Here is a 13,701-nt window from a genome sequence, read left to right on the forward strand (position 1 = left end):
TCCTTGGGCAGTAGGTCAGATACATAGTAGATTAATTGAGAGTAGGAATATGGAAGGCCATGCCTGTTAGATTCCCTTTCAGATCAGGGATGACCTTGTTTATAACCTTAGTAGCACCAGTGGAACTAGGGATGATGTTTTGAGCAGTTCCCTGCCCATCACCCTACAACTTACCAGAAGGGCCATCTATTGCCCTGCATATAACAGCAATGGCATGGACTGTGGTCATTAGTTGATTCATGTTGCTAAAATTGTTTTGAATGACCTTGGCAAAACCATTGATAGTGCAGGAGGCCTTATTGCCAATGTCAAGAGAATTATTGTATTTCTCGTGGTTCACTCCCATCACATAGGGACATTAGCAGAAGGGGAAGAGATAATGACACATATACCTCCACCATTCAAGTGAAAACTAGCCTTTTCCATAGTGGTAAAAATACAAAAAAAACTCTACTGCATACTCAGCTCTAGCCTCTCCTGGAAGACAGTAATGGGTTTTCCACTGATCACTAGCTATCTAGTCTCTTTCTTGACAGTGCCATGCCAAGGGCATGTTCATGCCATAAATGTAATCATATTAGAATATCTAGACCATGCAGTCAAAGCCAGTGAAGAGGTCATTAGTGGGTAGAATATACTCTGTGCCTGAGGTGGGTGCTATCCAAATCCCCAGATATATAATATGGCCAAATTCATTGATTCTAGTCTTTGCCATTTTGTCTCAGAGATGGTGACTACAGCAGTGGATGCTGGCATCCAGGAGAGGTGAAATGTGAAAATTAAACTTTTTTTAAAATAACAGCATAAAGCCTATTTAGGGAAATGAGTAAAGGGAATTTTATTTTGTTGAAATTCAAATCATCAGAATTGGTAGTTAGAGGACCTGAGTTCAAATGCTGCTTTAGGGATATGACTGGGCATCATTTAAAGTCTTCATATTTCTCATCTAAAAATGTTGGATTAGAAGGTTTTGTGATCCATCCTTTTAGGAGTCTTGATCTTACTTTAGAGGAGCAGGCAGTCTCCATCATGTCCCTATTCCCATATTGCTACTCCAGAGACTTTAGGGAAATTCCCATTGAGGGAGATCCTGGACTCTCTCTTGGTTGAGATGAGTTTTCTTGCTCCCAATGGGAGAGCTCCTTTGCTCTGAATTATTTGGTATGTATTCTCTGACATATACCTTCTCTTGTTTCTGTTTTGCTATGATTTGGATAAATGGACTTCTTCACCATTCAAAAAAAAAGAGTCCTACTCTTAAATACATCTAGACATAAGATGTTATAGGTTTTATTCTTTTAAGGAAAATTTAGATTTTAAGCTAAGTTGAAATTACCAATATTCTGACAGACTAGTTTTACCTAATAGATTTTCAAATATTTTATTGCCCGAGATTTTGAATAAAGAGAAATATAAACACTGGTGAAATACTACATGGAAAGAGGAGTCTGGTCTAGAATATCTTTTGAATATCCTAAACAGATTTCTGAAGATTTTATAATTATCATTAATCATAATCATTATCCATCTCCATTTTGTACTCTACTTGCATTTTATTAAATTTCTCTGGGTAAATGGTATATGATCTCAAGAGAATGTAAGCTACTTGAGGACAGAACTTCCATTTGTTTTATGTTGAACACATTTCACGGTGTCTTGATATTAATAAATAATCATTAAATTAAGCTGAATTAACAAATTGTTTCTATTATTGTAATGGCACTTTAATTTTTCCAAAGTTATTTCCTGGCAGCTACTCTGTGGGGTAGGCAGTACTGTACTTAGTCAACCCCCAAAGGCTTCTCCTCCTTTTTTCTGGTTACTAGCTGGTTCAGGGCTTTACCCAGGATTCAATCCCAGGAAATAGAATGGGCATGAGCCAGCTGATTAACCACACTGTTATCTTTCTGAGAGTTGAGTATATAAACCATGATGCTAAAAGACTAAGACATTGGAAAAGTGGTACTCAGAACCAAACATATTAATTCCTTAAAGTCTATTGTTAATTCTCATTCTGACAATATAGTTAGACAATCATTTAGATTTCAGGGAATGTAGCTGAGAGACAGCAGGATGAGATGAATAATGAATTAACTTTGGAGTCAGGATGATCTGTGTTCAAATCCCACCTTTGACACATGATGGTTGTATGACCCTGAGCAAGTCATTTAATCACAGTGACTATATATTACAGAGCATTTGGCAAACTCTAATGGTGAAGGAAGGTTCCTCACCAAAGAACCTTTATAAATTGATGAAATCACAGGTCTATATCAACCGTATATCTATCCATAATATGGATAACAGAAATGTGCTCATGTGGTATACAAAAAAGTGTACTATATGAATAAAATTAACCTTTTGTTTTCAAAAAAATCATTCCAATGTCTATATAGCATATACTTTACATTGAGAGCTACAGAGAGGTAATGTTGCATAAAAGTTTCCTAACTTAACCCAGCCCAGAGATATTTACTAATTTAATGTAGCCCAGATCAATTTATTTTAAATATGTGTACTCTGTAAAGATTAAACAAGTATCCATTTGGCTTTCTGTGTTTCCATGTGTTGTCTACTGAAATAATGTTCTTCCTTTCCAAGTTTCCATATAACCATCCATTCAGGTCTGAGATCAAGTGCCAAAATTCACATCAAAAAGTGACATTTTGAGCCAGAATAATAGACTCTTGTTTCTCAAAATTCATTTCAGTTCACTTCAACAGATGCTTATTAAGTATGCCATAGTGTGCAAAGCCTAGTACAGAAAGTCACAGTCTTCTTCCCTCTCCTTCAAATGACCAACAAAATATACCCTGTCACATAGTTTGACTTCACAGGTGACCAACAAGATAAAGGATTTAACATTTTCTTTGGTTCCCACATGGTGGGAGCTTAATGTAGGGAGCCTAAGAACTCACTTTATGGTCATTAGGAGCTGCTTCAGGGCCCTGGTTAAGGGTAGAAGGAGATGATCTCAGGTACTTGGATGGTTGATTTCAAGGGAAGCTTTGGTTACTTGAATCAACTTAAGAGATTCTCAATATATATTCCTTTTGAATATCCTTCTCCTGCTTTGGCTAAAGAAATTTCCTTTTGTTAGACATTGAACGACTATGAATCATTTTGTTCCAACTGCCAGGGGATTGACCTGAGTTGGTCCTAGCCCAGAACATCTCACTAACTCTCAAAGAAAGGAATCATTTACCAGAAATAGAGCAATTCCAGCTTTCTTAACATGAAGCTCAGCAAGATTTATGAATTAAGTGGAAAACACTAAAATTCCACAGATTTGTGCTCTGAAATCCATTTAGAAATCTGCCTTTTGCTGCAGTTTCTGACAGACCATGTAATCCTTGTCCTTACTCTAGTATTCTGTTGAAGCAAGTAGATTTCAAGTTTTTCCAGTTACCTGCAAAGTAGAAGGTAAATAAGGTTGGAAACCCATTCTACCTGGGAGGTCCCTAAGTTAGGAATCTCCAAGAATGTAGAAATTTTGCCCAGAACACCTACTACACCTTCCCCAAGCCAATAAAAGTGGTAGATATTAACTAAACCAGTCATACAACTAAAGAATGGAAGGAACTAGGATGTGACCATTATGTAAGAAATTTTGGCAGGAACTAGAGGAAGAAGACTGGAGTCCAGCTGAGGCCAACCGTTCCCTTGACAAATTACTTTGTGTCTGGGGGAAAAGTAAATTCCCCAGCATCAGAGGTTGAAACAGTTTTGAGTACCAATCCTGGGAATAAACCTACCATGAAAAAGGAAAGAGTCAGAAAGTAAATGAATGAAAATATAAGACATAAAAAGTAAAGAAACTAAAGCCATCAAAGATCTCAGAAAAAAGAAAATCGTTAAAAATGTCTAGAGCACAAGCAGATAAATCAAAAGGGAAGATACTAAAATTGGAAAATATGATGAGTAAGAAGACTTCTAAAAATAATGCAACAGTTCTAAATCAATATTACAAGATAAAGGAAATTGAACAAACACCTTATGAAACAGAAATCTGTGGATTTGCAACAGAAGAACCTCAGCATGAAGCTCCATAAGGGTTTAAGGGATAAAACAGAACCACTCGAAAATAACGCAAATGAGAACAGATGAAAGTATTGATTGATTTTGTTGATTTATTTTCTCTTTATTTTTTTTCTTTCAAAAACACCTTTTTTGCTATATGAGATAGATGTCGGGAAGGGTGTAGAGGTAAATATAAAGGAGGAAACAGGCTATTTAAAAACAAAAGAAATAAAATATATTTTTAAAAAATCTGACTTCACACTAATGCGTTAAGAAGTAATCATCTTTTTGTGCAATAATCTGAGGTAGTATTTTAGAGATAAATGATTGTACAAGATAGTTGTGTGCTTATGTGTGAAGTACTTTGCAAACCTTTAAAGCTATGTATCTGTGTGTGTGTTCATGTGCACAATTATTGTTGTTCTACATTCTCGATGCCTTGTCAAAATCAGTAATGTTCAACTATGGACAAAGAAAATAGAAATTCATTCCTGTCCCAGCAATCTACTGGACTAAAGATTTCCTTACTAATAAATATGGATGGTCATCCCAACCAACATTTAGAGACTGGCCTCAGTCTATTGATGCTCCTTGAGGGGAGAGACTGTTTTTCATTTTCATTCATTACATTACCTCTGGTGCCTAGCATGATGCCTAGCATTTCATATGCACTTAATGCCTGTTAACTGATCAGTTGAGACTTAAAATACATCATTTACACACCGAAACCAAAATCCTGCATTATAAAATTTAAAATATCCTGACTGGAAAAATAATGATAAATATTGAAAATAATACAAACCAAGAGCACTTCTCAGCAAGCTTGCTTTTACATTTTTGTGGGCTCAGTCTAACTCTGCCTTTTAAGAGTTCTGGATAGCCTTAGATTTGGAAATCTGGCAAATAGAGTCTGTGACCCTGGGTGAGTCACTTCACATTTTTTGTGCCTTAGTTTCTGTATCTGTAGAAGGGAACTATATGATATCTGAAGTCCTTTCAAGTTCTAGATCTTGGATTGTTGATCTCTTAACAGCAAATATAGAGTAGAAAGCTAATTGGATGCCGATTACATGCTAACTTTTAATTTCCTTGTACAAGGCTTTTAGTAAAAGAGTGCTTAAAACGGAATGAATAAAATGCTGTAATACTTTATGACTGCAGGGTGAGTACATTGTTTAAGAGACCTGGGTTGTTGTGGGGTTGTTGATGTTGGTGTTGTTTTGGCAAGATAAGAATTTGGGGGAAGAAATGGATAGTGAAATGATCTAGTCTAAAGGAAAAGACAGCATTATCAACTGAGAAAAACCATTATCTATGGTACATTAAGGATTAATCGACCAGAAATACAGGATATTACATTGGACACAACTGATGCCAGGTGTTATTTTTGCTTGCAGAAAATCTGTATTTTATAAAGATCATAAAAAGAATGGATTCTCAAGCTGACATACAATGAGGACATACAATGAGAAAGAACAAAGTGTGATTGCTTCATCAGGGAAAACAAATTAAAATTCACAACTGTGAGCATCTTCTACAGGCTTTGCAGGGGAAACAATAATGTGGAGCTTTCTCCCTTTTTTTTGTTTCTGTTATGAGCTTTCTGTCAAGCCTGCAAAGTGCTCATTGCAGTTCAAAATCTATTGACATAGCTATCTAATGTTAGAAACCTTTTCTTTGTGGTGCAGTGAAAATCTATTCTGATTAATGATAAACAAACCTCTTAAGGCTCATTGGTTTCAAAAGGCATCTAAAAGTAGAAGTTAGGAAGGACAAAAGTCTTTAGATTAGGCTACTATATCTTCTGATCATTTTCATTCTGTCAGATTCCAATTAGACCAGTTGTATAGTTAAATACTTACTCCAATATTTCATTACTTCCACATCCTTTGCTGCTTCAAGTCAAATAACTGAAATAGGTTAAGGGGGAAGGGAGAGAGAGTGAGAGTTAGAGACTTTTTTTTTTCAAATTTAGAGAAAAGCATTTATTTAGAATTAGCTTCATGTGGCACACAGATTCATGCTGATTTTACCCTCAGACACCCAACTTCAGCCTGCTTTTTATCACTTTGAATTTTTCCTGATAAGATTACACTGCTGAATTTCTTCTTTTCTTTTTGGTGTTTTTATTTAATCTATTCCTTAGAAAGCAGAAATGTTATAGTAATATGGCATGGGTTCTAAGAAATAATTATGGTGGTAGCTCTCTCCAAAACAAAACAAACTCCAATATTTTCTTTTTCTTTCAATTAAAATAAAACTTTTAGGTACTTTTATGTTACATAATTTTAATTTGGAAATGAGGGAAAAGTAAATTCTCAAATTCAGTTTGCAGTTTCTGAATCATTATTTTTATTGCTACAGAATAGTATGCTGTTCCACATTAATATACACATCTTTTTGAATATTGAAGACACCTTGAGAATCATGGTTGTTAATGTCACTAAAAAGTGATGGATATAGTCATCTCATCCAGTGTTTTTGCCTGTCACTAGCAATTTTCTGAATTGTGTCATTTATTTATTTGTTTGTTTAGATGGTCCTAAGCTATAATTCTCTCCACCGATTCAAATGGCACTTCCTCTGTAATTTGATGTCAGAAAGGGTTGCCGAGCAATACTGAATGGTTAAGTCATTTACCCATGACTACATAACTACTATGTATCAGGACTTAAATCCAGGTTTTCTTGATTCCAGGATCAGAAACTTAGGACTATAAGGACCTTCATGACTACTTGCAAAGGGAGTTTGGGGGAAGGAGACCTCCTTTTAGGCCTTGGGAAGTTAAAAGAATTGTATGAAGTCACATGGTGGAGTGAGACAGGATTTGAACCCATATTCTTTGACTCCCAATCCAATATAGGCATTTCTCCAAACAGTATTCCATACTTCCTCTTGTTATTTACCACAATAAATGTTAAAGTTGATATTAAAGGAAATATATGTGGGTCAAAGTCTTTCTTCTCAGACTATTTAGGTATTCATATTTAAAGACTATAAAATACACATGGATGTCAGCCCTTTGAATGAATAAATGTTAATGTAAGTGTTTGCTAACAAATATGTTAAATACATCAAAGAAATTTCTTACAATAAAAATATTCCTTAAAACTTCAGAAAATGTTTCATTCATGGTCTTGCGTTACTGTTGCTATACTGTAAATTCTACTTCCTTTTGCTTATCTTTTAGGAAATAAATGATGCTGATGTACAGGAACTAGTGAGAAGGTCAATTGGAAGGTTAACAATTATTCGACAGACATTTCCAGTCCCTCAGAATATTAGTCAGAGATGTTTCCGTGGCAACCATCGGATATCTTCAACATTGTGTGATCCCAAAGACCCATTCTCCCAGAATATGGAGGTACACTATATGTCTATGTATTCTTCTCTAGGTACTATATTGACTAACAACTACTGAATGAGTTTAACACAGTGCCTGGCACATAGTAGATGCTTAAAAATATTTATTAATCAATTGATTGAATGATCTTTCAGAGTAACATTAGACTAATTAGCTGCTAAATATATCTGCCCAACAATTCTTAACAATTTGTAAACTGCTAGTCCTGATTTAAGAAGAGGTTTTTTTAATGTATTGGTTCCATGACCTCATTTTAAAACATGTTTTTGTTGAATTATTTCAGTCATGTCTGACTCTTCATGACCCCATTTGGGGTTTTCTTGGCAAAGACGCTGGAATAGTTTGCCATTTCCTTCTCCAGCTCATTTTACAGATGAGGAACTGAGGCAGTGTTAAGTGACAAAGAGCTAGTAAGTCTCTGAGGCTGGATTTGAACTCAGGAAGATGAGACTTCCTGACTTCAAGCCCAATTCTCTATCCACAATGTCACCTAGCTGCCCGTCTAGAAAATATCCTTTTGCCTAGTAAAATTATGAATTAGGGTATATTCTTCAAACAATGGGATGATTTATACTGTTTTGCATGTAATTTTTTTGTTTAGTTAATTGATAATATACTAGAAATTGCAGATGCCAGGGTTGTTAGCATTTAAGACCAGCTTTATTAGTAAATTAAACTTTCTTTTCTAGTCAACAAAGTGGAAAGGGAAGAAGGAGAAAAGGAGGCAAGGGAAGGAAAGAGACAGGAGAGGAGAAGGGGGATGGGAGAGCAAAGGATGGAAGAGCAGGGAGGGAAAAGGAGAAGAGGAAATAAGAGGGGAGAAGAGGGGAGAGGAGAAAGGAGAGAGGAGAGGAAGAGTTTAAAATGTTAAGTGATCTAGCTAGCCAATTTTTTAACTTGGTTTAACCAAAATTCCATGTTACATGAACATGTTTTAATTATGCATAAGGAAAAGCTTTGTAAAATTTAGACTACCTGACATGGAGTTGGTCTCTCTTCCCTATCCCTTAATGAAGCATTCAAGCAGAGGCTGATAGCCATCTGTTTGGAATTTTGTAAAAGGGATTCCTGCATTAGATAGTAAGCAAGATCAGCTGCTCTAAGCTCACTTTAAACCTGAAGATTTTGAGTTTCATAAAATGTAAAATTAATAGTTTGAAGTCAAATTGGTAAAGGAATATAGAGGCTGCATCCTTATCACCTGCTAAGGCAGATAATACTTTTTAGATTTAATGGATACTTTTGAAAAATTATATATTTGTACCTAAAAGGCCAAAAAAGAAAATGGTTGTATCTAAATTACACAATTGTACCTAAAAGGCCAATAAAAGAAAATAAAAAGTAATATCAACAAGAAAAGGAAAGGAGGCTATAGTCATTAACAGTTATGGTGCAAGAAAATTATTGTACATTAAATTTGAAAGCTAGCTTTCTAATATATTAAGTGTTGCTACTTTGGGAAATCAAAAACACTAGAAAATCCAAGTTAAGTGTATCCCAATGCCATTTCTTACACGAACACCATAATATTTGTAGATTAACTAATGCCTTTCATTCTGTGAAGCTTAAAGTAATTTGTGGTCATTCAATAGTGGAAAATACTCAACTTTTACTTCAGTTGGAGGATCACATATTAATGCCCAGAGCTGCCTCTACCAATATCTGATTCTTCATTCCCTGTCCCCTCCTTGCCTGCCATATTTGGGTATTCTTAACCCTCTTTATGCTCTTATGTGTATGCATGAATGTTTATCTTTTAAATATAAAACACTTGGGGTAGCTAGGTGGTGCAGTGAGTAGAGCACTGGACCTGGAGTGAGAAGGACCTGAGTTCAAATCTGGCCTCAGATGCTTGACACGCTTACTAGCTCTGTGACCTTAGGAGAAAGTCACTTAACCTCAATTGCTCTGTCTTCCCCTCTCCAAAAAACTAAACAAAAATAAATAAATATAAAATGCTTTTTTTCCCCAAAATTTCCATCCAATTTCAAGTATCAACAGCTTTACTCAGCATTCCTGTCACCCTCAACTGCAGTCTAGCAGGGCACAGAAAAGAAAGCCCCAGAAATTCCCCTCCTCTACAGTCTCTACTGCAGCAAATGGCTGTGAAGGTAGTGGCATGAGTGGTGGGACAGATGGTGACCAGGAATGATTCCCCATGATTGTTTCAGATCAAAATCTATGTTCAGAAAGGGCAAGATGTTGGGGGGGGGGTAAGTGGGTGGAATTGGACAAGAGGATTGAGAAAGGTTCTTCTACCTTACAAAGAAAATATAGCTCCCATCCCAAGGATGCAAGTAGAACTGACAAATCATCTGTCCCAACTCTCTGCCCCACCTTGAGTCCCAGCCCCGGTGAATTAGCTTAGTTTAGTTTCTTAACTGGCAAAAAGAAGGTTTTCCTAAAGAAAAACAGTAAATGAAAGAACCATTTATTAGAATATCAGGTAATATGCTGAGCAATGATGAATCCCTTCATATCATTCTCTTCATCAATACCTTGTATTATGCTCTCACTCAATCAGTAAGCATTTATAAAGTACCCACAGTGTTCCCATGCACTATGTCAAAGTACTTGGATATAAAGAAAAATGTAAAACAATTTATGTCCTCAAGAAACTTATGTCCTGCGGGGAGAAACAACAGGTACACATTGAAGTATATGCAAAATAAATACAAGGAAATGAATGAGGGGTGGCAATAGTAGGTAAGGGGAATTTGGAAGGGCCTCATGTAGAAGGTAGTACAAGCTCAACTTTGAAGAACATTTCTAAGATGTATGGAGGGGAGTTCATTCAAACAGTAGAAAAATTCTGGAGTAAAGACCCAAGCAAAAAAGGGAATATCATGTGTGGATGCCTCACAAAGTAAAGCATTCTCTCTATCCCATCAAGTAGTCAAGCAGATGGTCATTTGTCTGGAATGTAGTATAGAGGAAATAATTTTGTATATTTCTAACCTCTCATATCTCTCTACATGTTGGTCCCTTTTCTGTTCTAGAATGTAAGCTTCTTAAGGATAAGGCGACTAGTGCTTTTTTTTGCATGTGTATTTGTTTTAGGTGTATTTATCATTGCATTCCCCTATCACATTGCTTGGAATATACTCGATGTTTAATAATATTTGCTGAATTGATCTGAGTTAAATAGATAGGGTATTATCCAAGGAGATGGAAAGTGGAAAAAGGAAGATTTTACAGAAATATGAATTGTCCATGGAGTATTTCATTTTTGTGTGATTATGGACAAATATTATGCTTAATGATGGCTGACCTTTGTTCATATAAGTCCCAGTACAGGCTCAGTGACTTGACACTAAATTAATCTTTATTCCTCTGAGTGAACTACTTCAAATGTGCTTTCTGTCTCTGATACTAAAATGGATTGTTTATCTTAGAAAAATGTAATTTTAATAAGGTGAAACCTTTACTTCTCTAATCTCAGATGACTGATTTTGTCTTATCAGTGACATTATTGTGTTGGCTTTCTGAGAGTCAATTATGAATTGGGAAAAATGTATAAATTACTCGGATTTTTTTCAAATTAATTTTCTGTAAAACAAGTTAGAGAATAAGGAGCTAGGCCCTTTGTCAATTGGCAAAAGACAGTCTTAATGCATACAGTATAAGATGTGATCTTATATTTCAAAATGGATAGATGTTAGGTTTTTTTAAGGGAGAGAAAGAAACAAAAGGAAAGTTCATTTGCCAAATTCTGAACCAAAATTGTCATATAAAGATTAGACTACTCAACAAATATAAACAATTATAGATGTATTGATGAGTGGTAAGAGATGTGACAATGCATTGCACATGCCAGCTATGCAATATTAAAAATTCTGAATTATCCTTCTGCACATGAAATTGTACTTCAAATCAGATTGGTTCTCCAGACAGTCTTATTCAGAACAGAGGGAAGAAGCCACAACAGTATTCTGCCCCTACTCTACTAATACTCCTTCATAGATAAGGACAATCAAAGAAGAACCAAGGTATTCATTTTGTTATGTTCTATGAAAGCATTGATGATTAAACCCTCTAACGAACCTGAAAAAGTAAAAATCAGTTAGTTCAGGACAGAATCAGTTTTCTTGGCTACATTGTTCTTCATCTTTGATTTTGTCTTAGGTTTTTTCTTTGAGGAGCTAAGGATCTATGTATTCCCTCTGTAACTGGAGCCTTGTTGATGCTAGGCTTTCTAAGTGGCTTATTGTATGCTTGGAAAAAGATAGCTTTTCAGTAATTGGTTAATAGTTCCTGGTAGTAATTCAGTACTAAGTACAACAAGAACTCAGTAGAAATTTGTTCAAATAATTCTCCATTTCGTATAGGAGAATAAAAATATCTAGTAGTGTTCAATCAGTTGATAAAGTATGTTACCTGAAAGTTATTTTTTTCCAATTCTGTTCGAATCTGTAATCGTTGCAATGGATTGCTAAATATTCCTGCTTTTCGATTTCTTATACACAGACACACAGACACAGATACATACACACACACATGAGCATGTACACATATATCAGTTCCCTATATTAATATCATATGCAAAATTATGCATCTGGAATCCAAATACCATCAAAACTTGAATTTCGTAGAAAATGAGTTATTAAACATTTAGATTCTAGTATCTTCAGGGAGTAATGACTTTCTGAGGTTTGATACTGGAAAACCTTTTCTCACCCTCCCATCTTTGTTACATGCAGAAATAGGCAAGTACATAAACTGAGGTATAAAATCAAATTCTCATTTGATTATACATGCAATCATACAATGATTCTCATTCTCAATTGCAATATTGATAAAAATCAAAATAAAATTTTTTACTTCTATAACCAAATAAATCAACAAGTTAAGTAACAAGGCTCTGAATTCTCCATAGATCTATAGACAAATGGGTATCATCAAGCTTAATGATTAGTGTCAATTTTTTTTTCAGATCTCAAACCTTTACATATATGATACGGTTCTTCTACTTGCCAATGCTTTTCACAAGAAGTTAGAAGACCGGAAGTGGCATAGCATGGCAAGCTTGACATGTATCAGGAAGAACTCTAAACCTTGGCAAGGAGGGCGGTCCATGCTGGATACCATCAAAAAGGTACATTCATGATTATGTTCAATTCTGGTCAGCTTCTACTCAACCAAAAATAAATTAGCAAAGGGTAAATACTTTTTGAAAGGGATAGTATCCTTACTAATGACATTATTGGTCTAAAGTATAAAACATCAGTGTGATAGGTACATTTTAAGATGAAAAAATGTTTTACTAGAATACCACATTTACATGCAACAAGGAATTTTAGTTTAAGTTGATTGGTTCATTTGTTAAGAAGCTACTATGTGCAGGGAAGTGCTAGGCATTGAAGGAGATCTGAACATGAGTATCATATGATTTGTACCCTCAAATAACTTTAAGTTTAGTTTTTAAAAATCAGTTAAAAGTTGAAGGATCATAGACAGAATAAATAGTAGTTAAGAATGTAAGGAAATAATTACTTTATCTTAATGCTTTTCTCAAGGAAAAGAAAATGATTACGCCTAGGTACCAAGTTGTTGTTCAGCCTTTTCCATCATGTTTGACTCTTTGTGACCCCATTTAGGGTTTTTTTGGCAAAGATATTGGAACAGTGTGCCCTTTCCTTCTCTAGCTTATTTTACAGAAGAGGAAACTGAGGCAAACAGGGTTAAATGACTTACATGGGCTCACACAGCTAATCTCTGAGGCCAGCTTTGAACTCAGGAAGATGAGTCTTCCTGATTTCAGGCATAGCACTCTATATACTGCCCCACCTAACTGCCCAATGGTTACCAAGAGAGGGGTTCTAAACTTGGGATTCATGAAATTAAAATAAATTACTTTTGATTACTATATTTTAATAGAATATGGTATTTAATGTAATTCTGTGTATTTCATTTAATATTTTAAAAATCTTCTGAGAAGTCTTTAGTAATTGTCAAACTCAAATTGCAATGGGGGCCACTAATCCCTATGTAAGAATTCCTGTGGCCCTCATATTAGTTTCAAAATGTAATCCTTTCTATATTTCATTGTATTTCTATTTACTTTGTTGAATTTTCCCAATCAAATTTAAAAATTTTTTAACTTTTTTTTTTAATTTTGAGTTCCAAGTTCTTTCCCTCCCTTATGGCCCTTTCACACCCCTTGAGAAGGCAAATAATATGATATTGCTAAATATGTAAAGCCATGCAAAGCAGATTTCCTTATTAGCCATGTTGCAAAAGAAACCCCCCTCAATATGTACGCACACAAACACACACACACACACAATAAAAATAAAGTGAAAAAAATATGATTCAAT

The 13,701-nt window shown here is 35.1% G+C and overlaps 1 protein-coding gene across 1 annotated transcript in view; it reads left to right on the forward strand.

Moving 5' to 3' along the window:
- LOC118854613 (glutamate receptor ionotropic, delta-2-like) overlaps window positions 1-13,701 on the forward strand; it is a 225,827-nt gene that overhangs the window by 184,718 nt on the left and 27,408 nt on the right. The window contains exons 3-4 of the mRNA XM_036764947.1: window positions 7,211-7,384; window positions 12,318-12,479. Of these exons, the coding sequence (XP_036620842.1) occupies window positions 7,211-7,384; window positions 12,318-12,479 (336 nt within the window). The remainder of the gene's footprint in view (window positions 1-7,210; window positions 7,385-12,317; window positions 12,480-13,701) is intronic.

Source organism: Trichosurus vulpecula, chromosome 6 (genome assembly GCF_011100635.1).
Source record: "Trichosurus vulpecula isolate mTriVul1 chromosome 6, mTriVul1.pri, whole genome shotgun sequence".
NCBI classification, from domain to species: Eukaryota; Metazoa; Chordata; class Mammalia; order Diprotodontia; family Phalangeridae; genus Trichosurus; species Trichosurus vulpecula.